The sequence below is a fragment of the Martes martes genome (genome assembly GCF_963455335.1).
Source record: "Martes martes genome assembly, chromosome: 1".
Classification (NCBI taxonomy): domain Eukaryota; kingdom Metazoa; phylum Chordata; class Mammalia; order Carnivora; family Mustelidae; genus Martes; species Martes martes.
The window spans coordinates 150,346,859-150,370,385 of NC_137888.1; the positions used below are offsets into that span (position 1 = coordinate 150,346,859).

At 39.5% G+C, this 23,527-nt stretch overlaps 1 protein-coding gene across 5 annotated transcripts in view; it reads right to left on the reverse strand.

Moving 5' to 3' along the window:
* The window catches only part of OXSR1 (oxidative stress responsive kinase 1), a 101,665-nt gene extending 78,517 nt beyond the window's left edge, over nucleotides 1-23,148 (reverse strand). For 2 of the 5 annotated variants that reach the window (XM_080821524.1, XM_080821522.1), the window contains exons 1-2: nucleotides 22,688-23,135; nucleotides 1,590-1,702 (exon numbers count right to left, since the gene is read on the reverse strand). In XM_080821524.1, coding sequence (XP_080677650.1) covers nucleotides 1,590-1,702; nucleotides 22,688-22,757 — 183 coding nt within the window. In that variant the 5' untranslated portion in view covers nucleotides 22,758-23,135. Of the gene's footprint in view, nucleotides 1-1,589; nucleotides 1,703-22,687 lie in introns of those variants that run through there. The other 3 variants (XM_080821523.1, XM_080821525.1, XM_080821526.1) reach the window with 3 other exon arrangements.
* Between the last annotated feature and the right edge of the window lie 379 nt (nucleotides 23,149-23,527).

The window sequence follows — 23,527 nt, forward strand, 5'->3', positions numbered from 1 at the left end:
TTTTTGTTTTTTGTTTGTTTGTTTTTAAAGATTTTATTTATTTATTTGACAGACAGAGATCACAAGTAGGCATAGAGGCAGGCAGAGAAAGAGAGGAGAAAGCAGGCTTCCTGCCGAGCACAGCACCCGACGCGGGGCTCGATCCCAGGACCCTGGGACCATGACCCGAGCCGAAGGCAGAGGCTTCAACCCACTGAGCCACCCAGGCACCCCGACATGCTTTTGTTTAATCTCCTAAAAGTTCAATGCATAATTCTATTATCTCTTTTCCTTTTATTCCAATATTCCCTAATACTCAGTACAGGCTCCACCGGAAATTAAATCCAACCTGGGAACACAATGACTTCTGGAATGTCAGAACACCTCAGTGCTAATTCCTGCCTCTCTATCACTAGCTGTATGTGACCTTAGAGAAATACTTAATAAAAGAAATACTTAATAATATAACATTAGTCTCTATTTGTATGGCAGTTTATACATTTCAAGTACTAGATCATTTCATCCTCAAGAAAAACCTCATGGAGGGGGCACCTGGGTGGCTCACTCAGTTAAGCATCCAACTCTTGATTTTGGCTCAGGTGATAATCTCAGGGTTGTGAGATCAAGCCCTGCATCGGGCTCCACACTCAGTGTGAAGTCTGCTTGAGATTCTCTCTTCCTTCGCCCCTTCCCCACTCTCTAAGTAAATTAACTAATTAATAAAATCTTTTAAGAAAGAAAGAAAAACCTCATGAGGTACACAAAGCAGATGTTATTATTTCCATTTTAAGCCAAAGAAACAGGATTTACAAAGTTAAATAATTTGAAAATTTACTTCATATCCTTTACTGAGCACTTACTACATACTTCAAACAAATCTGGGTTCCATGGCTCATAAAGAAGTACAAAATCCCTGTGTGTCTAGCTTTTAATGCCACAGAACATCTCTTGCAGCTATTAATCCCCGAGACTCCCTTTCTTCTCTTTTTCCATAGCCTTTGGAGAAGGCAACACCACCTTCTACTTCCCATCTTGCATCAATGGTCATAATGCAGATTGGTACCATGTTCCTAGGAGGCCAAAGCATTTCAAAGCATATTCCATCGACCAGTTTCATTGCATGAAACTAGTTTAAGGAAAGAGAAAAGTAAAGAAGCATTATTTAAAACAACAAAAAAGAGGAAAAAGGTAATTGTCCGATACAAGAAATAGGTTAAATAAAATGTGGTCTGCCAATGCAACAGAATACTACACACATAATGAAAGGCATTTTAATTCATATTTATAGATAGAATTTGATAAATTTTTCTATGAAAAGAACAACTAAATGATATTATCGTAAAAATACAAAGATATTTTAATGTATGAAATATATTTGTATTTATATTCTGAAAGACTATATAGCAAGTGTTAGCCTCAGAATGGGAGGATTACAACTAATTTTTCCTATTTACCTGGATTTTTCTATATTTTACAATAAGAATTATTTACTGAGCCAATCACAACACCTTTTTTTTTGAAAAGTAATCAAAATTTTCAGGTTATTTCCCACTCCAACATGAATACAAATAGGAGTATATTTCTCAATAAAAAATATGAGATGTGCATACCAGGAGTTCATCCATGCTAGTTTGACATTTCTCAAGGTTTATCCGTTTGATTGCCACTTTCTCCTTCTTAGGGGCACAATATGCTGCTTGGACCACAGCCGTTGCTCCACTCCCTAAAGATAAATACATAAATGAGTAAATTAATAGATGAATAGATAAGAACATGACATTTCTAATTCCCACACAATTTAAACAAGAAAATAATTCAGGGCGCCTGGGTGGCTCAGTCGGTTAAGCATTCAACTCTTGATTTCAGCTCAGGTCCTGATCTCAGGGTTGTGAGACTGAGCCCCACACTGGGCTCCCTTAAGACGTTCTCTCTCCCTTTCCCCTGCATCCTCAGCTTATGCACATGCTCTCTCTCTCTAAAAAGAAAAATAAATAATAAAATAAACAAGAGAATAATTCTTACCTTGTTCCTACACTCAACAACAGATAACACCCTAAAAAGTAAGGTGTCAGTCAATAAAAGCCAAAGCCTTGACCATTTCATAGAACTCCTTTTTTTTTTTTTTTAAGGATTTTATTTATTTGACAGAGATCACAAGTAGGCAGAGAGGCAGACAGAGAGAGAGAGAGAGGGAAGCAGGCTCCCCGCTGAGCAGAGAGCCCGATGTGGGACTCGATCCCAGGACCCTGAGATCATGACCTGAGCCGAAGGCAGCGGCTTAACCCACTGAGCCACCCAGGCGCCCCTCATAGAACTCCTAATAAACACCAGCAGGGAGGAAGAATCAAAATGGCTACAGTTCCAATTCTAGAGTATGATGGCACAGGCTCGCGCTTCCCTGTTCCTTTCCTCTCAATACAACTGAATACCCTAGAAATAATTCAACAGACAATCATACAATGACCCTAACAGGTGGAAAGAAAGTGATGAGTTAAGGGCCTTTGGATGTGAGGAAAAGCACCACTATGACTTCACTGGGTTTTCCTCTTATCTCCCACATATCCATGAACAGCCTAAAACCCAGAACCACCAACACAGATAGACAAAAGAGAAAATCTTGCTTTCTGGACAAAGGGCTGTAAAAGATTAGCAGAGACCTAGCGGGGAGACAGACCCTCCCCAGGACTCCCCAGCCCCTATCCAGGATAGCAGGGGACCCCAATTCACTACAACATCGGCATCAGCAGGGTCTCCACTCCATCCCCAGACAGCAGTGGGCCAGATTTGCCACACTTGGGGCAATGTCCAGCCAATCTGCCCTTAGCAGTAGCAGAGATGGGGACCCAAACCACCAACCAGCCCAGGCAACACCTGTAGAGATCAAGCAGGAGCTCCTGTGATGCCAGAAAAATAAAGAGACTAGCACTGCAAGAGCTCCAAAAACTAAATTATCACAGGAAATACACAGCTCCCCAAAGCAGGCCAGAACCTACACACTAACCCTAAATAGAGTTATTGCCTACTAAAATAGAAGACTTAAGCAGGATGAAGACTCTCTTCATATTAATATCTTAGATGTCCAGGATAAAATTTTTTAAAAATCACACACCAAGTAAAACACACACGAATAAGAAACAGAATCATACTGATGTCAACACCAAAATGAACCACAATATGGAATTACCTGACAAGAATCTTACAGCTATCTTCATAAAAATACTTCAATAAACAATTAAGAATTCTCTTAAATAAAAAAATAGAATATTTCAGCTTGCTGTTCTTCAACAAAGAAACAGAAGTTATTTTTTAAAAAAACTACCAAACAGAAATTATGTATAAAACTGAAATATGCAACTTCCAAAATAAAAATAGTGATGTATATAGGTTCAACAGTGGAGATGAAGGAGGATAAATTCAGTCCTGAGGACAAGATCAACACTTTACTCACCTATGGTTTCACTCACTCATATGTGAAACATAAGGAATAGCATGGAAGACATTAGAAGAAGGAAGGGAAAAATGAGGGAGGGGAAATCAGAGGGGGAGATAAACCATGAGAGACTGTGGACTCTGGGAAACAAACTGAGGGTTTTAGAGGGGAAGGCGTGGGGAGATGGGTGAGCCTGTGATGGGTATTGAAGTGGGCACGTATTGCAATAAGCACTGGATGTTATACACAAACAATGAATCATGGAACACTACATCAAAAACTGATGAAGTACCGTATGATGACTAACATAACATAATAAACAAATTAAGTAAATAAATTAAAACTGTCAGTAAATTCCAACTTGCTCTTTTGTTTCTCCAAGCAGCTAGAATTATCTCTTCCTATACTTAAAAAAGTGTATATTGTTAAACATTATCTTGATATAAAATTTGATAACCCCCCCGAAAATAAAATAAAATAAAAAATGAACAAGAAAGAGAAAATGGACTGGAAAAAAAAAAAAAAAAGAGAGCCTCAGAGAGCAGTGGATAATATAAAAAAATCTAAAGTCCGTGCAGTAGGTAAAATAATGGCCTCCCACAAAGTATCCATGTCCTAATCCTTGAAACTTGTTAACGTTACCTTATACTGCAAAAAGACTCTGCACGTGTTATTAAATCAAATTAAGGATGAGAAGATTACCCTGGATAATCTGGGTGGGCCCAAGATAATTATAAGGGTCTTTCTTTTATAAGAGAAAGGCAGAAAAGTCAGAGAAGAAGATAAGATAATGGAAGCAGAGGTCAGAGTGATGGGACCATGAACCAAAGATTGAGTACTGGTATACACAACAACATGGATAAACATGAAAACATTATGCTGTGTGGAATAAACCAATCACAAACTGTATAGCTCCATTTATATGAAATGTCCCATCAGGCAAATCCATTCAGAAAATATATTACTAGTTGCCAGGGGCTAGGAAAGAAGATAATGGGAAGTTACCGCTTAATGGGAAAGGGATGTCTTTCTGGGGTGATGAAAATACTCTGGAATTAGACAGCAGTTGCAAAATACCATGAATATACTAAAAACCACTAAAATGTACACTTTTAAAATGGGAGGTTTTATGTTATACAACTTCTACTTCAATTTCTTAAAAAAGGTACAAACAACTTTAAACTTTGGCTCAGGGTGCCTGGCTGGCTTAGGTGGTAGCGCATAAAACTCTTGAAACCAGGGTTTTAAGTCTGAGCCCCACACTGGGTGTAGAGATTACTTTAAAATAAAATCTTAAAAAACAAACAAACAACAACAAAAAAACACTTTAGCTCATAATTCCACAATTTAGAAAAAAAGGGGCCAATTTTCTGAAAACTTACCGAAACTCACTCAAGATAAAATAGGTAACCTGAATAATTGTAACACTATTAAAGAAATCAAATTTGTAATTTAAAAGTTCTTAAAAAACTCCCCAGGCCCAGATGGTTTCTCTGGAGAATTTTACCAAACACTGACAGAAGAATTAACTGCCATTTTACACGCTGTCCAGGAATGGAAGAAGCGGGAACACATCCCACCTCATTTTATGAAACCAATTGTTACCAATACCAAAACCAGACAAAGACATCACAAGAATTAAGAAAACTACAGACTAGTATATCTCATGAATTTAGCTGCAAAATCCTTACGAAAATATTAACAAATTGAACCCAAAATAGTTAGTACACCACAACCAAGTAACATGTATTCCAAGTATGTAAAGCTGATACAATATGAAAAAAAAATCAATGCAATACATATCAATAAGCTAAAGAAAAAATATCATATGATCATATCAACTGACATAGAAAAAATTTTTTAAAAAATTCGACACCATTCAAAATAAAAAGGTCTCAGCAAACTAGGAAATGAGGGGATCTTCAACTTCATGAAGAATACCTACAGGAAAAGTTATAGCAAACAACATACTTAATGGTGAATGACTGAATACCTTCCTTCTAAGACTAAGAAAAAGGTAAGGATGTCCATTCTCATCACTCGTAAGCAACACAGTACTAGAAATCCTAACTTCATTATAAGGCAAGAAAAAGAAAGAAGAGGCATCCGCATTGGAAAAGAAGAAATAAAACTGTCCTTATTTTAGATGGTATGGTTGTCTATGAAGAAAATCCGAAGGAATGCACAAGAAAAGTTCCCAAACTTATAAGACAGTTTTGCAAGGTTGCAAGATACAAGATCAACATGAAAATCAACTTCATTTCTATATGCAAACACAAATAAGTAGAAACCAAAGTTTTAAAACGCAGCATCATTTATAACTGCTCTCTCAAAAGGAAATACTAAAGTATAAATCCAACAAAATAGGAAGAGGATATGTATGCTAAAAAATGTAAAATACTGATGAAAGAAAGCAAAGAAGATCTAAAAATTGGGAGAAACTTATCATGTTCATGGATTAGAAAACTCAACACACTAAAGATGTCAATACTCCCCAAAATGACTATATACGGGTTTAATGAATTCCTATCAAAACACCAGCAAGGTATTTTGTACACAGACAAGCTCATTCTAAAGTTCATATGAAAAGGGAAGGCCCTAAAATAGCCAACACAATTATAAAGAAGAAGAAAGCTGAAGGACTCATAATATCTAATTTCAAGACTTATTATAGGTTCAAACTTCCAGTTATAAAATAAATTAAGTCATGGGGATATAAAGTATACGGCATAGGGGATATAGTCAGTGAAACTGTAATAATTTTACATGGTAATAGATAACTGGACTCATTGTTGCTTCAAAAGGATCAAATATCAAATCACTATGATGTACACCTGAAACTAAGAGGATACTCCATGACAATTATACCTCAATAAAAAAACACATATTGGGTTCTCAAAGAATAAATGCTGATTGATGAATTTTTTCAAAAAGACTTATGATATAGAGTAAACAAGACAATGCAGTATTGGCAGAACAGAACCATCCATACAGAGAAATACTATCAGCAAGAAAAATGAACAGACTATTAAAAAATTAACAGCACAATTACTTGGAAGAACCTCAAAGGCACTATGCTGAGTAAAAAAAGCCAATCTCAAAAAGTTACACTTTTTCAGGACTCCATTTGTATATAACATTCTTGAAATAACAAAAAAGATGGAGAACAGATAAGTGGTTGTCAGGGGATAGGGATATGCAGAGAGGGGTTAAGTATGGCTATCAAGGGGTAGCCTGAGGGAATTCTGTGGTGGAATAAAGTTTAGTATCTTGAGTTCACTGGCAGTTCCACAAAAGCACATGTGTAATAAAACTGCACAGAACTATACAGACCACACATATACAAATAGGTACAGTATACATATAACTACTAAAATTTTAGTTAAGTTCTGTGTTTCGGGGGGGGAAAAAAAGCCTAGGCCTCAACCCATTCTGGCCATTAATAACATAATCTTCAAACACCATCTGCATAAGGTCACTCATCAGATCACTCAACCATAGCAGCTACCTGACACTATACCACTGGATAACTGAACAAGTTAACTTGTTTTCCACACTCCAGATGCAATTTATTTATCCCCATCTCCATGCCTCCGTAAAAGCCATTCACTCTGCTTTCTATGTATTAATCCATACTGGCCCCTCCTTTGAAAGCCCAACTGGTAACTCACCCAACTTCAGGAAGCTCCATGGAAAACACACTTAGATTCAAACTTCAGCCCCACTGCCTTTAGCAGAGTTGTCTTTATTTCCTGCCTGTGTGCCGGGGGGGCGCATAAATGCTCAATAAATGTCACTATTGTTCATTTCTTCACCCTTTATCTTTTTGTTAGATGTTTAAACTGTTAAAAGACATTGCTGTGTCTCAAATATTTGGCATAAGGCAGGCTTATAATGCTTTTAAGGTACTTAAATTTTAACCAAAACGCATGAAAAATTACCCTCACAAACTCCCCATCTATACCCATTCCATTAAAATTGGGTTTCTCACTACCTTAACCATTGGTATGACCACAGACTAAACATTCTCTGGTACAAATACTCAGCCTTGAAAAATGAATTGTAAACACTAAAAAAGGAAAAAATGAGCAATCATTACATTTTTTCCCCTTTCCCTCCTTTCTCTCATCCTCTTCCTACATTTTGATAAAATGTAGGCAAAAGGGAACACAGGGAAAGAAAAAGTGCTCTATGTACTGCACAGTATATTAAGAAAAATAACTTTGAGCACAATGGTTCATGTAAAATGCAATACGCTTTCAATATTTGGGGGGAAATACTAAAACATTCTCAGGGAGAGCATTCAGTTTGGAGAATGAGGTATTAACTTTAATAAGATCATATGACAGCCTGTAAAAGAGCTAATTAGGGGCACCTGGGTGGCTCAGTGGGTTGAGCTTCTGCCTTCACCTCAGGTCATGATCTCAGGGTCCTGGGATTGAGCCCCGCATCAGGCTCTCTGCTCAGAGGGGAGCCTGCTTCCCCCCATCTCTCTCTGCCTGCCTCTCTGCCTACTTGTGATCTCTGTCTGTCAAATAAATAAATAAAATCTTAAAAAACAAAAAAGACCTAATTAGGTCATCTAAGATAAGTACACGGCAATTTAACGCCTGGGGCTTTAAAACTTAAATATCTAAGTGGAAAAAATCAAAGAGCAAAACACTCTACAAACGGATATATGTGTGTTAAAGTTTTCTGAAAAAATCCACAGGAACAATTAAGAGTAATTAAGAGAGAGAGAGTGAGAGGAGGAGCTTATCATCAGCAGAAGACAAACAAACAAAAATACACAGTATTCTGTCCTTAAATGTCCATTTTCCCCAATTTACAAGTCATACTATTATGTTTATTATCAGAAGAAATAATTTCCATTTCTATCATCTGTAGAGACCGCTTTTAGGCAAATAGGCTTGAGCAATGGAATGCAGAAAGGGCCCACAGTGACCCACAAGCCCCTGGGCGACCCACATCAAAATACCCATAGGCTCTAACTAACCATGGTCTACTTACATCCATCTCTCTGTCTCTCTCTCTCACTGTGTCTCTGTATGTGTGTGTATCTCTCCCCCTCCCTCCTTACCCCTCTCCCCTGTCCCTCTCTCTATCTTGCTTCTCCTTTGTGGTATATTCAATAAACTTCTGTCTCCTTTCTCCTTTATTCTGTCTTGGGTGAATCCTTTCACTGCCTGCACTGCTGGCTTCTACCTGGCTGTCATACCACATTTGGGGGCCCCATCAGATTGAGACCAAGAGATACCACATCATCTTAAAATGAAATATTCAAATCCTCCAGAAGATACCTGGATTTCTAGGAAATTTCAGAAATTTCTTTCTAGGAAAGAAAAAAAGTTTGGTAATGATTTTGAAATCATTTTCAAGTTACAAGTCAACTTACATGAACACCAGAATATGGGAATGAAAAAAGACTAAGACTGAGAGTTACTTTTGTTTATATGGTCTAACAGTAGTGAAATATCTAAAAAAGTCAGTCTCAAACATCACAGTCATTTAAATTTACCCTCTGTAATTATCATTTATTTCAGTGTTAAAAGTTATTTCATTAATTACTACTTACTGTTCTTATATATTCCCTCAAATATTTCAGAATAAGAATTAACACACAAGCTACAATAACTAACACTTTGTAATACGAAGTTTTCAATTTTAAAACTCTCTTCACAAAACCACAGCAAGATAACACTTCATGGCTGTAATCAAAAAGACAATAACAAGTGTTGGTAAGGACGTGGAGAAACCTCCTATACTGCTGGTAGGACTGTACAGTAACGTATTAGCTTCAGAAAAGAGTCTGGCAGGTTCTCAAAATGTTTTACCACACAATCCAGCACTTCAACTCCTATGTATATACTCAAGAAAACAAAAAACAAATACTTTCATGCAGTTGTTTACTGCAGTATTACTCATAAAAGCCAAAAAGTGGAAACAACCCAAATTTCCAACTGAGGAACAGAGTAAGACAATGTGGTATATCTGTACAATGATACTATTCGGCAATAAAGAGAATTGAGTACTGATACATGCTACAACATGGATGACCCATGAAAACACGCTAAGTTAACTATGCCAGACACAAAAGGCAAAAGAAAAAAAATTAAAATTCCTTACAACGTACAGCCCTACTTGAGACAGGCAGACGAACCTTCCTCAAGGATCTTATTTGCTGCCTCAATGTTAATACTTTGTTTGCTAAGGCAAAAGGAAACCTTAGCTTGACATTAGCCAGACCTCTAGGATTCTGTAAAAATCCCTTTAGAAACTACCTTTATCTCTACCCCAAGATATACGTTAGCAATCATCTTTCAAGCATATGGCCCACAGATACACATCTGAAGAGTCTTATGAGTAAAGTTTCACTGGACAGTAGTAGTAAATGACCTTTTCCTAACAAAAGCTAGCCCCTCAAGGTCTTGGAAACCTTGGTTCCAAATTCTTTAGAGACTTATGCTATCCCTAACTCCCTTACAACTTGAAACTATATAATCAGTCACTCCTCACAATTCCAGTGCAGCTCCTTCTGCCCAGAGGTCCCGTCCCCATGCTTTAATAAAAGCACACTTTTTAGGCAATGAAGAAGTCTCAAGAATTCTTTCTTGACCATTTGCTCCCAGACCCCAACATTTCATATTAGTATGATTCTATTTATGTAGAATATCCAGAATAGGCAAATCCATACCTGCAGAAAATAGATTAGAGGTTGCCAGAAACTAGAGGAAGGGGGAAACAGGGAGTACAGCTAATGGATATGGAGTTTCAAGAGCTATGAAAATGTTCTGGAATTAGAGGTGATGGTTGCATAATTCTATGAATACAGTGAACTTCACACTTCCAAAGGGCAAATTTCATAGTATGTAAACTGTATCTCAGTAAAGCTGTTACTAAAAAATCTCTTTAAGTATGACATCAGATTTCTAATAATATAAATGTGCTACAGATATTAAAATTTGAAAACAACTTACATATACAGTTGTATAATTCAACAGAATTTGTTATACCAAAATCCATCTGAAAGTCCCTGACCAAAGCTATACATATACAACCATAGTCAACAATGACACAGATAAACCCAAATTACATCTATAACAAACTAAGCAAAACTATGCACAAAGCTCATGACATGCAAAATCCAAAAAAAATCCAATATTCAAGAACACATGTGTATTCAATGACATTATCCAACAGTGTACTTGAATTATTTTGACAAAAGCTTAGGACTACTAACATATTCCTTGATAAGAAGGTTCCAATAGGCTTCTATTGAAATAGTTTGCAGTCTGCTTCTTCACTGAACTTCCTTTGTTTTGCACATGAGAATGGGACAGAACTAGGCAGTACAGTAGGGCCTGGCATTAACTATTCTCCCGCTCCCATCCTTTCCTTTTCAAGTTCTTTCTGCATGGAATCCCTTTAGAAAATTTAACAACTCTCTTGCCTTCAATGAGAGGCTACTGCCTCACTCTGGGAAACCCCAGAGGAAGGACGCTAATCATGCAGGTCACGTATCTGTCAGGCTAAGATGAGAGGCATTCTCAAGTCACAGAAGACACAATGAGGCCTCTACAGGGTACCTTCAGTCCTAGATAACAGATGTCTTCTAATATGTAAATGTATTCCCTGGTGCTTTTTCATTTCATTTTAATTTTTGCAAATGTGCTACCTAGTGGTATTTTTTAAAACTGGTATTAACTCTCAAACCAGTTACTCTACCCCTGGATAATCAAGCATTGATTATTTACTGTGTATTTATACAAAATCTGAAATACTAGCTTTAAACATACTAATGACATATGATACGTAAACTAAAACCATGCTGGCATTAAAAATACAGACACAGCAATTTGGGGAGTTCACTTGTTATGAATTCCTAGTCATTATTAAACACAGAATTAATTTCATTAATAATGAAACACTAAACCGAGGTATTATCAATCATAATTGTCTACACACTAAAATACCTTTCTTTTACACAAAGAATCACTCATTTAATAAATCTCCCTAGAGGCAAGATGTGATTTAATAAAAAGCCAAAAGACAAAGTCATAAGCATTTCCCACATTTAATGATAAAAAGAGACTTGCAGGCTCTACTTCTTCCATGCTAACAATAAATCACTTTCATTGACCTTCATATTATTTTCCCCAAATACCAAAACATTATTCAGCAATTGAGAAATATTCTGAAGTTCTAACATAAAGTCTTATGGTAATGCAGTAACAACTCATTACCACTAATTCAGAACAGCTAATCATGTTCTATCTTCATTAGAAAAAAATTTACTCACAGAAAATATCAATAATGTAGGTAAGAGGATAAGGAAGGATACCTTCAAAATGTCTTTATAATCATTTTAACTAATCACCAATTTTTTAAAAGACTTTGAAAACACAGGATTAGAGATACAAATTTTGGGGCCCCTGGCTGGCTCAGGTGGTAGAGCACCGGACTGTTAATCTCAGGGTCGTTGAGTCCAAGTTCCAAGTTAGCTGTGGAGACTACTTAAAATAAAAATAAAATAAATTATTTTTTAAAAAGAAAGAGATACAAATTTTAAAAATACTCATCTCTTTAAAGCATGTTCCTTTATGAGAAAATTTTCAAACTACCATTCAAGGGAGGCCCTGGAGGCTCAATTGGTTAAGCAGCTGCCTTTGGCTCAGGTTATTATCCTAGAGTCGTGGGATTGAGTCCAGCATTGGGCTCCTTGCTCAGTGGGGAGCCTGCTTCTCCCTCTGACTCTGCATGCCACTCTGCCATGCTTGCGCTCTCTCTGACAAATAAATAATTAAATCTTAAAACATCAAAAAACAAAAATGAAAACAAAACAAAACTACAAGTCAATTTACAGAGTTTCAACCATCATTTTTCTTAGAGTGAATAGAGTCAAACAGAAAATACCAGCATGCATGGCACATAGTAAAAGTAAGTGGTATTTTGTATAACTTTTACTTCAGTATAAATACACACGCAATTGTAAAAGAGATCTCTCAGGAACGTTTTAGTTAAAAGTGTAAAAGCTACTGCTCTAATGCCCTATACTAAGCATGGGCCTAATATTAAGAATAATATAATGGAAAATGTAAATCAGTTTCCAATAATACACCCTAATTCAGACTTTCAATACTTTACACAGGTGTGTATCCTCCCTGCATCACTCCCTACCTCTCCATTTCTTCTACTCTACTGTCATCTCCTAGTGAGCTCTTATTTTTTTTTTAAGGTTTTATTAATTTGAGGGACAGTGAGTGAGTGAGAGAGCGAGCCTGTGCACGCGCGCACAAGCAGGCTGGGGGTGGGGCAGGCAGAGGGAGAAGCAGACTCCCCACTGAGCAGGGAGCTGGATGTGGAACTTGATCCCAGGACCCTGGGATCATGACCTGAGCCAAAGGCAGACGATTAACCCACTGAGCCACCCAAGCACCCCTCCTAGTGAGCTCTTAAACTGTAGTCTTAACATACATTACATACAGGATGGACTAAGTATACAAAAATATGAATGAACTTTCTCCTAAATAAAACTCTTCAAATTGGGTAACTTCATCCCTCAAGACAGAAAAGGAGATGCCCAAAGGCATGAGGAGGACTAAAAAAATTTTTAGTATCTGACCACTTTAGTAGACCCAGAAATGTAAGAAAGAAAGTTAAAAATGGATATTATTCCTAAGCATGAGGAAAAAAATAAAATAAAATCAGTTGAAGATAAATTTCCTCCAAATTTTGGCCAGCCATCATTATAACAGATACATATTCTAAAGATTTTAAGTGTTCTTTTCTATTTTATTTTTTAATTTTTTTAAAGTGTTCTTTAGTAAGGTTTTGCATTCAATTAAAAAGCTAGGCCAGGGGCGCCTGGGTGGCTCAGTGGGTTAAAGCCTCTGCCTTCGGCTCAGGTCATGGTCCTAGGGTCCTGGGATCGAGCCCCACATCAGACTCTCCACTCAGCAGGGAGCCTGCTTCCTCCTCTCCCTCTGTCTGACTCTCTGCCTACTTGTGATCTCTGTCTGTCAAATAAATAAATAAATCTTAAAAAAAAAAAAAAAAAAAGCCAGGCCAGACTCTTCATTCTGAAAGATGATTAAGGCACTATCACCTGAATTAAGGGAAAATACAAGGAAATTACAATTTTGAAAACCCTTTTCTCTTATCAGCATCATGTTGAAAATCAAAGCTCCTAGAACTGGTAAAACAGCTGTAAGAATAGTCATCATGAAAATCATGCTATTCTCTCCACACAAAGATGAAAATAAGACACACTGCCATATGCTTTGAGTAATTATTCACACAGCATGATGGTTTTGTAATGAATCATCTCTCTGTCCCCTGTTCACTCTGGTAATCTCTCATCTCAACGGATGGTAACTCCATCCTTCCGGATGCTCCAGCCAAAATGCTTAGAATCTTTTCTAAGATTCTAAGAATCTTAGAATACATCTAAACCAATGGCAACTCTCTAACTCCAAAATATATTATATCCAGCATCTGATTACTTCTCACCACCTCCAATACTACCCCTCTCCACTGGATAAATTCTCCTTCCACCCCTGCACCCTTACAAAACTATTCTCTACATAGAAGCCTGAGTTATCCTTCTGAAACACAGTTACATTAATCCTCTGTTCAAAACCCTGTAATGATTTTCATTCTTACTCAAAGTTAAAGCCAGGTACCCATAATGACTTCTACGGCTTCACCCCATCTTATGGTCAGGACCACGCAACCATACCGCCTTACTCTTCTGATCTCTTCCCATCTGCCTCCTCACCCCACTGCACTCTGCTCCAGCCACTCTTGCCTCCTACTCCTTAGTCACATGAGCATGCTTCTATTCCACTTCCAGGCGTTCACTCCTGCGGTTCACTCCTGCAGCTCCCTCCGCCCGGAGCAAGCTGCCTGCAGATAACCACAATATTCACTTCTCCAACTCCTTCAGGTCTTTTCTCAAATGTCATCTGCTCAGTGACGCTTCCCTGACTTATTTTAAACTCACCTCTAGGGGCAACTGGGTGGCTCAGTGGGTTTGGGTTTCTGACTCTTGATTTGGGTTCAGGGCATAGTCTCAGGGTCCTGCGATGAAGCCCTGGTTGGGCTTTGCACTCAGTGTGGAGTCTGCTTGAGACTCTCTCCCCCTCTGCCCCTCCCACCGCTCTCTCTCTCTCTCTCTAAAATAAACAAATCTTTAAAACAAAACAAAACAAAAACTCACCTCTACCCCTAGCAGTCTCCAACCCCTTTCCCTGCTTGATTTTTGTCCTTTATCACCACTAGATTCTAAACTCCATAAAAAGGGATTTACGTCTGCTGTACCCAAAGGGATTTCACTGCTGTATCCCAAGCATCCAGAACAGTACCTGGCACAAAATAGAAGTTCAATAAATACTTGCTGACTAGATGAACTGGCCAAGCAGTGACATATATTTTCAAGGAAAAAATTAGTCATTTAAGGCTGAGCAAACACAAAAATGGCCCAGTCTTCATGGGCATGAGCTCATTATTACCATCAGGAGCATTAACATCTATCAAACACTTATTCTGCGTGCCAAGTACTATGCTGAACACTTTCTTTACTTGCATTTCATTTTTTTCACCTAATACAATAATAACAATAATTATAAAAATAAGACTTAGGTCATAAACTAGTAAGAGGCAGAGTTGGGTCTAGAAACCAGAAATACATGATGACTCAATACCGTGGTCTTAACCGGTAAGCAACTGCCTCCTTAGATTAAAGCTAACATTTATTAACTGTTTACTATGGTTAAATTATTTACTCGTAATGTATAATTTAACTATTTTAATTAAAAAAACCACCAAAGCCAACATTTTTAGTTGCCTATCCAACATACAATTTTCCCTTCTTCTTTAATAAGAGAACCTTGACCTATTCTGTTTGAAGTAATAATGTACCCAGCAAGCTTTATTTCATAGCCTCCCTTGCAAATGGCCAAATTACATGGTTCTGGCCAATAAACTAGAAATGGAAGTCACTGGGTAAGGCTTCCAGTAAAGAAAGTTCTTTGCAAGGGAGCCAACTCAGTCATCACATGCCTTTGTCCTTTTGCCATATTCTTCCAGCCTGGAACACAAGAATGAGGCTAGGAGTACAACTATGTTGCAACTATGAGAATGAGAGTTACGTGCTAAGGGCAGTGGAGTAGAAACTAGGGGCCTGGGTGCTTAATTAGGGCACAGAGGCTGCCACTCCAGTTACAGAAGGGGAAAAAGGTACTTTAGTAAGCCACTATTATATGTTATCCATCACATGCAGCCAATGCAAGCCCTACCTGACACAGCCCTATGAACTTGTTGGCCCAACGCTGGCCTTTACTGATAATATCACCATAGTGAAATCTCCCAACCACGGGGAGAAAATACACTAAGCATTAAGCATCATTTTATTGATAGAGCGTATCTTTCACATTTATGGAGGCTATAGGTGAGATCCTGAAATCTGACAAACTGGAACTGACAACCACTACTTACGGACATCGAAATGTGTGGCTAGTGAATAAAGAAAATAAAAAAGGAGAGAGGAAAGTAGAGCATAAAGCTAATGGGGGCGCCTGGGTGGTTCAGTCGGTTAAAGCCTCTGCCTTCAGCTCGGGTCATGATCCCAGGGTCCTGGGATTGAGCCCTGCATCGGGCTCTCTGCTCGGCAGGAAGCCTGCTTCCCCCCCTCTCTCTCTGCCTGCCTCTCTGCCTACTTGTGATCTCTGTCAAATAAATAAATAAAATCTTAAAAAAAAAAAAAAAAAGAATAAAGCTAATGAGTTGCCCTCACCAAATATCAAAGCTAGGTAAATCATACCTTATAAAAATAGATCTTAATGAACAATTTTCTAAATCTAATCCAAGGTAAACAGTGAATACTTACGGGGATTTTTCAAGATGTAGAAAAATAAAAGGCACATGGCACAGCCACTGCCAGACTGTTTTCTCTATCTGCCATCATACCATATTGTTGACAATATCACAGGTGGCAGGGTCTTATGAAGCTACACTACCATGTCCACCATAAATCCTGAAATCCATCTAAACTTTAATAAAGATCCAGGAAAAAAAAAGATGCAGTAATGTTCCAATAAGCATTACAACAAATCACACAGTATTTCATATTTCATGGTAATATCAAAAATTACAAAACATTAGGAGGAGAAAAAAGAGATAACAAAAACCATTATGTTAAGGAACGTTCAATGTGGGGGCGCCTGGGTGGCTCGATGGGTTAAGCCTCTGCCTTCGGCTCAGGTCATAGTCTAAGGGTCCTGGGATCAAGCCCCCATCAGGCTCTCTGCTTCACAGGGAGCCTGCTTCCCCCTCCTGCCTGCCTCTGTGCCTACTTGTGATCTCTCTCTCTCTGTGTCAAATAAATAAATAAAATCTTAAAAAAAAAAAAAAAAAAAAAAAGGAGGGGCGCCTGAGTGGCTCAGTGAGTTAAAGCCTCTGCCTTCGGCTCAGGTCATGATCCCAGGGTCCTAGGATGGAGTCCCACATCAGGCTCTCTGCTCAGGGAGGAGCCTGCTTCCTCCTCTCTCTCTCTGCCTGCCTCTCCACCTACTTGTGATCTCTCTGTCAAATAAGTAAATAAAATTAAAAAAAAAAAGAAGCATTCAATGCAAACTAAACATTTTCTGTACACAATTATGCTTCATCTACATAACAGCCCCAATGATTTAAGTCCATTATCTCGATTTTATAGACAAAAAGCTGACACTAAAATCAGTTATATAAATTGCCCAAGATCACATAGGTAATAAAAAGGTAAAGCCAGGATTTGAATCTAGGTCAGCACAACCTTAAGACCATACTCTTCCAGCTGCTTCAACATATGTCAAATACAGTACAACACATCAAAAATTCTAATACAATAATAATGGTTAGCAAGAAGCTCAAAAACCCTGAAAAGGTGAGTAAGTGATAGTGACAATACTACTAACACCTTTTACAAGTAATCATACTAAAGAACTTCAAATCTTGCCAAAGTATGCTTAAGATTATACAATTCTTTAAAAGGAAGTCCTCTGAATTCCCAATTTGTATGCTTTTCTAGGAAGGGAATTTTTCTTTTCGCTATAGGATTTTCCCAGAAAGAGAGAAAACAAAACAGAATGTGAGAAACAACTAATCCTACAAATATATATATATTTTTTAAGATTTAGGGACAGGAATGCCTGGGTGGCTCAGTTGTTAAGCATCTGCCTTCGGCTCAGATCATGACCCCAGGGTCCTGGGATTGAGCTCCTTAGCAGGCTCCCTGCTCAGCAGAAAACCTGCTTCTCCCTCTCCCACTACCCCTGCTTATGTTCCCTCTCTCACTGTGTCTCTTTCTTTCAAATAAACAAACAAAATCTTAAAAAAAAAAAAATTATTCAGAATGCCTGGGTGGCTCAGTCAGTTAAACATCTGCCTTCAGTTCAGGTCATGATCCCATAACCCATTATCCCAGGGTCCTGGGACAGAGTACCATGTCAGGTTCCCTGCTAAGGAGAGTCTGTTTCTCCCTCTGCCTCTCACCTCTGGCTAGTGCTCTCACTCAATCTCTCTCTCTCAAAAAAAAAAAAAAAAAAAAATTTTATTTGAGAAAGAGAGCAAGGGTCGGGGGGCGAGGGGGTGTGTCACCTGAAGGAGACAGAAACCCAAGCAGATTCTGCTCTGAGCATGGAACCTGAAGAGGTGCTCGATCCCATGACCCTGATATCAGACCTGAGCTGAAACCAAAAGTCATACACCCAACCGACTATGCCACCCAGGTGCCCCAATCCTACAAATATTACAGGCTAAGTAGAAAGTGTAAAAAAAAAAAAAAAATTACATTTCAAATAAAAGCGTGTGCTTTGATCAGAAAGGAGGCATCATTTAACCACTGCCTTAAAATACAATTCTTTGAAAAGAGAAAATTCAAACGATCCCAATTTTTTTTTCTGAATGCCAATCACGTGTTTCCTGAAAAAATTACGTGTAATCTGAAGAAATCACAAAGATTCATTTTGAAGATTATAGCTTATTTCAAAATACTGTATTCCAAATATTTCAGCATGGAAGCAAATCCAGAATAAGTACACGACTTTGGGGTGACTGAGTGGCTCAGTTGATTAAGCGGCTGCCTTCAGCAAAGGTCATGATCCCAGGGTCCTACGATCGAGTCCCACGTCCAGCTCCCTGCTTAGCAGAGAGCCTACGTATCCCTCTCCCTCTGCCTGCCATTCTCTCTGTCAAATAAATTAATTAATTAATTTTTTAAAAAAACACCTCTTTGCTGAGGCTATATTATTACAACATTATATATATAATATTATATTATTTTATATAGTGCATATATTGTATATCATGATATAATACATTATATATAATAATATATAATAAGCTACAGTTCAAGGAAAAAAAATTTTTCCCCTCCCTCTTGGGAGTGGAATGGAAGGATATTAGGAACTTTCAGGAACTTATGAGGGGGTGACATTTAAAACTAAAATAGGATACACAAAAGAAAAATTCTACTACATCCCAAAGGGTCACGTTCAAAATATCTGCTCCTATTTGATCTTTCACTGTAAGGATATTTCCCTTAATCCTTCATTGTAAGAATATTTCCCTTAATTAATTTCACTTAAACTCTCAGACTATGACTATTATCTTCCATTTTATATACAAAAACCAATCAAATTTCTACATAGAAAAAGGATGCTGAATTAGGCAACAGGAGAGTTGGACACAGGTATTAGCTGTGCCAGTAATTAGCTCTACGACTTTAGAAGGTCATTTTACCTTTTTATGCCCCCACTGTCTTCATCTGTGAAACAAGATGGTTCATCCTACCTCACACCACACCTTAAAAAATTAACTCAAAATGTATTGGAGGTCTAAATGTAAGAGCTAAAACTGTAAGACTTAAGAGAAAACACAGGAAAGAAAATCTTTGTGAAGTTGGATTAGTAAAAATTTCTTAGATACGCCACCAAAAGTACAATCAATAAAGAAAAAGGGACAATTAAAACTTGTCAAAATTCAAAACTTCTTTGCCTTAAAAGACGCTATTAAGAAAATGAAAACACAAGCTACAGACCAGGAGAAGAAATATTTGAAATCATGTATCAGGTGAAGGACTGACAACCAAATGAACACATACACACACACCCTATAACTCAATAAGAAAATAACCCAGGGGCAACCCAAGTGGGCAGAACATTTGAATAGACATTTCACCAAAGCAGATAGATGAAAAGCTAGTAAATAAGCACATGAAAAGACGCTCACCATCATTAGTCATTAAAGAAATGCAAAACAGAACCACCAGATACCACTTCATACTCACTAGGATGGCTATAATCAAAGACAACAAAGCTGACAAAGATAAATAGGAACCCTCATACATGCCTGGTGGGAATGAAAAATGACAGTCATTTTGAAAAGGTTTATCAGTTTCTTAAAAAGTTAAACATAAATTTACCATATGACCCAGAAATTCCACACAAGGAAAAGGAAACATGTTCACATGAAGATCTGCTGAGTGAATGCTCATAACAACATTATTCCAAATAGCCAAAAAGCAGAAATAAGCCAATGTTCATCACGTGGTATCCAATAAAAAGGAATAATGTACTGATAACAGGCTACAATATCGATGAATTTCAGAAAACATGGCAAGTCAAAGAAACCACCATAAAGGGTCACATATCATATGATTATATTTACATGAAATAGCCAGAAAAGGCAAATCTATAGCAGCAGAAAGTAGCTTTGTGGTTGCCTGCGGCAGGGGGTGGGAACAGGGAGTGACTGCAAATGGACATGAGGCATCTTTTTGGAATGATGGAAATGTTCTAAAATTGGATTGTAGGGATGACTGAACAACTCTGTAAATTTACTAAAAAATTATACAATTGTACACTTATACAGGTGGACTGTGGTATAGAAATTATAACCCAGTAAAATTGTTTTTACAAATGAAGAAATACTATGCGAAGTGAAAGAAGCCAAACACAAAAGACAATATGTTATTATGATCTCATTTATAGAAAAATGTCCAGAAAAGGCAAACCTATAGAGACTTGTGGTTGCCTTGGGTTGGGGGGTGGGAACAGGGATTAACTGTAAACAGGCACAAGGATCTTACTGGGTGATGAAAATATTCTAAAACTAGATTACGCTGGCTGGTGCACACCACAGTAAATCTACTAAAAACCATAGAATTTTGTACTTAAAAATGGGTGAATTTTATAGCAGTAAATAATACCTCAGTAAAGTTACTTTTAAAACTAAGATGGTCAATTGGGGAGGGCATGTGCTATGGTGAGTGCTGTGAAGTGTGTAAACCTGGCGATTCACAGACCTGTACCCCTGGGGATAAAAATACATTATATGTTTATTAAAAAATTAAAAATTTTAAACAAAACAAAAAACCTAAGATGGTCAAATCACACTGGAGTAACCTTTTACCCATGGTCCACTTTAAGAATGAGATGAAAACTAACCCAATCCCAGAGGACTAAGACTTTGTTTTGCCCACTTACAGACACCCTATTGGCTTGAGAATCCCAAATTAATAAGTCTTTAAGTATCTAGAACCCTATGCCACTTTAATGGCTAGGCATAAAAAATGACCACAGAAAGACGTATACCTTCCCAGAAAGGAAGCAAAATTCTCTTCTAAAACAATGATAAGGATCCCCTTTCTTTACTTTTCAGGCATCATTTTGAAATCTCTCACTTAATTTCTTTCTTCAATGTGAAACTGAGGGACCCAGAAGCAATCAATCAAGACAGACACCTAGCGAGCTGTCTTTAGAACCAACCAGTGTATGTCAAATACCCAAAAAGGACACCCACGATGTGGCTTAAGGAAAAAGATGTGATTTCTTTCAGATAAAACTTAGCCCAGATTTGTTTTGAAACAAGAGGCAAAAAAAGAAAAATAATAATAATTATATACATATATATATATATGAGATAAAGTTTCTCTGAAATACAGCCACGTTGCAATAAACACACCTCTAAGGCAGCTAAAGAGCTTTCAGCCAGTCTTTGTTATAAAACTAATTTTAGGACAGGATGCTGATCCAGCAAAGCAGGCAATCTCCTTCCTCCAATACAGAGGGGTCTGCTCATGTCAGTGAGATTGAGCTTCTGTGTAGCTAAACCTACCCCCTTTTGATTTCTAAAGTCACTGGATTATTGTTGTCCAACAAATACTCCCCTCATCCCAAGTCCCCACCCTTCCCCCATCACTGTGCCTGAGAATTACAATCCACCTTTGTGCAATTTTTGGTCTCTGCCAACTGGTATTCCTGGACCTCAAATCCACTCCACACAGCAGCCAGATCCCTCAGATGACGTCCTGTCTCTGCCTGAAGCCCTCCAATACACTTAGAATAAAATTCCAAAATCCTTACCAAGCCTGATAAGATCCCCTTTCTATCCGTGCCAGTGTTCCCTCAGGTCCTGAAACACATCAAGCTCTTTCCCTCCTCAGGACCTTTGCACTTCCTCATCCCTCAGCAGGGAAAACTCTTCCCTGGAATCCGAAGACGACTCATCCTTCAGCGCTCAACTTAAATGTCAACGCCTCCGAAAAAGAATTTTCCTTGAAATCACCCTAACTAGGTCTTCAGGTCACTCTCTATCAGAACATCTTGTTTATCTCCTTCCTAGCACTTGCCAAACCTTGAAATTCTTTTCATTTGTCTGGTTATTCAATGTCTACCTCTCTGACCAGAAAGTTACTCCCAAACAGTGGGAAGTTGTGCCTAGGTTGTCTCGGTGCCCGGCATCTTCAGCTTCATCCGGAGAGAATCCCCAGCTCCACCCCAGTAATGTTTGGCACTTCGTGGGCACTCAAGTGATCTCACACCCGCGCGGGAATGAACTAAAGCCCCCGTCCCACAATCCCCCAAATAGGTGGCTGTGCCCACAATTCCAACAGCCTATTTCTCACACAGCCTGCTAAAGGCCTGTCCTGTGCCTGCACTTTTCTTCCCCTCCCAAACCCATCTATCGCTCAGGTTCAAATATCTGGAACTACCTAAATCTCTCACGAGCCGCTCAAACCCCATCCCGCCGGCCTCACAGGCTCGCCACAAAATCCCCTCCCCGCCTCGCACGCGCCGCACAAACCCAGAGCCTCACCCACGCGCCCTACAAACCCAGGGCCCCACGAGCGCCCACGAGTATCCGTGAGTCCTGGGCTCCCCGAGCTCCCGCGAGTCCCCACGTTCCCGCGTGTCACCCGCCGCCCAGCGCGGCGCCTCCCCCCTCAGCGGCGCCAGCGCTCACCGATCACCTCCTGCAGCTCGTAATCGTCCCGGTTGATGGACCAGGGCAGGGCGCTCGAGTCCTCGGACATGACGGCTGCACAGCTCGCGATCCTCCCTCAAACTCGCTGACCTCTCGTCTCCTCGCCGCGCCTCTCCCCACCCCCAACCGCCGCCGCCGCCGCCGCCGCCGCCGCCGCCGCCGCCGCGCCCCCACCAACCGCCTCGGGAACAACCACGGGTCGGACGGCGTCTGGGCGCGGGGTCACCGCGCGGCAGAGCGGCGGGGTCTCGAAGCTCCGGCGGACCTCGCCTCCTGCTCCTCGGCGACCAGCACTCCCTGGCCGCTCAGGTCCCGGCCTCGGCCTCAGCTGCAGCAGCGACAGGGTATTCGCCCGGGCCCAACCCCTCTGTCCCGCCCTCCACCCCAGCCCCACGCACGGGCCAAACTTTCCCTTCTCCCTCCACCTGCCGACACGCAGCGCGCTGACGTCACCGCGCCGGGCAGGCCCCGCCTCCGGCCGCCATCTCAAGTGTGGCTATAGAGGCACCGAACCAGCAAGAATCCCGGGAAAGTGGAAGTTGACAGTGAGAGGGAACAAAGGCTCAAGAAGGAATTCAGAGAGGATATCAGATAGCTAGAGAGCCCAAAGTAGCAAGAAAGTGGCAGCCACACTAATCATGGCGACCAAAAGACGACCCAATGAATGGGGCGGAGCCACTCCTGGCGGCTGGGGCACGTTGCCGTCTCCGTCGTCTCAGTTATTGGTTTGTTTGAGAAGGGCTCGGAAAGGCAATGGGTGAGTGTGGACGTCAGTCAAAGTTAGTCCCGCCTCCGGACTCTTCGCGCGCTTCCTGGCGC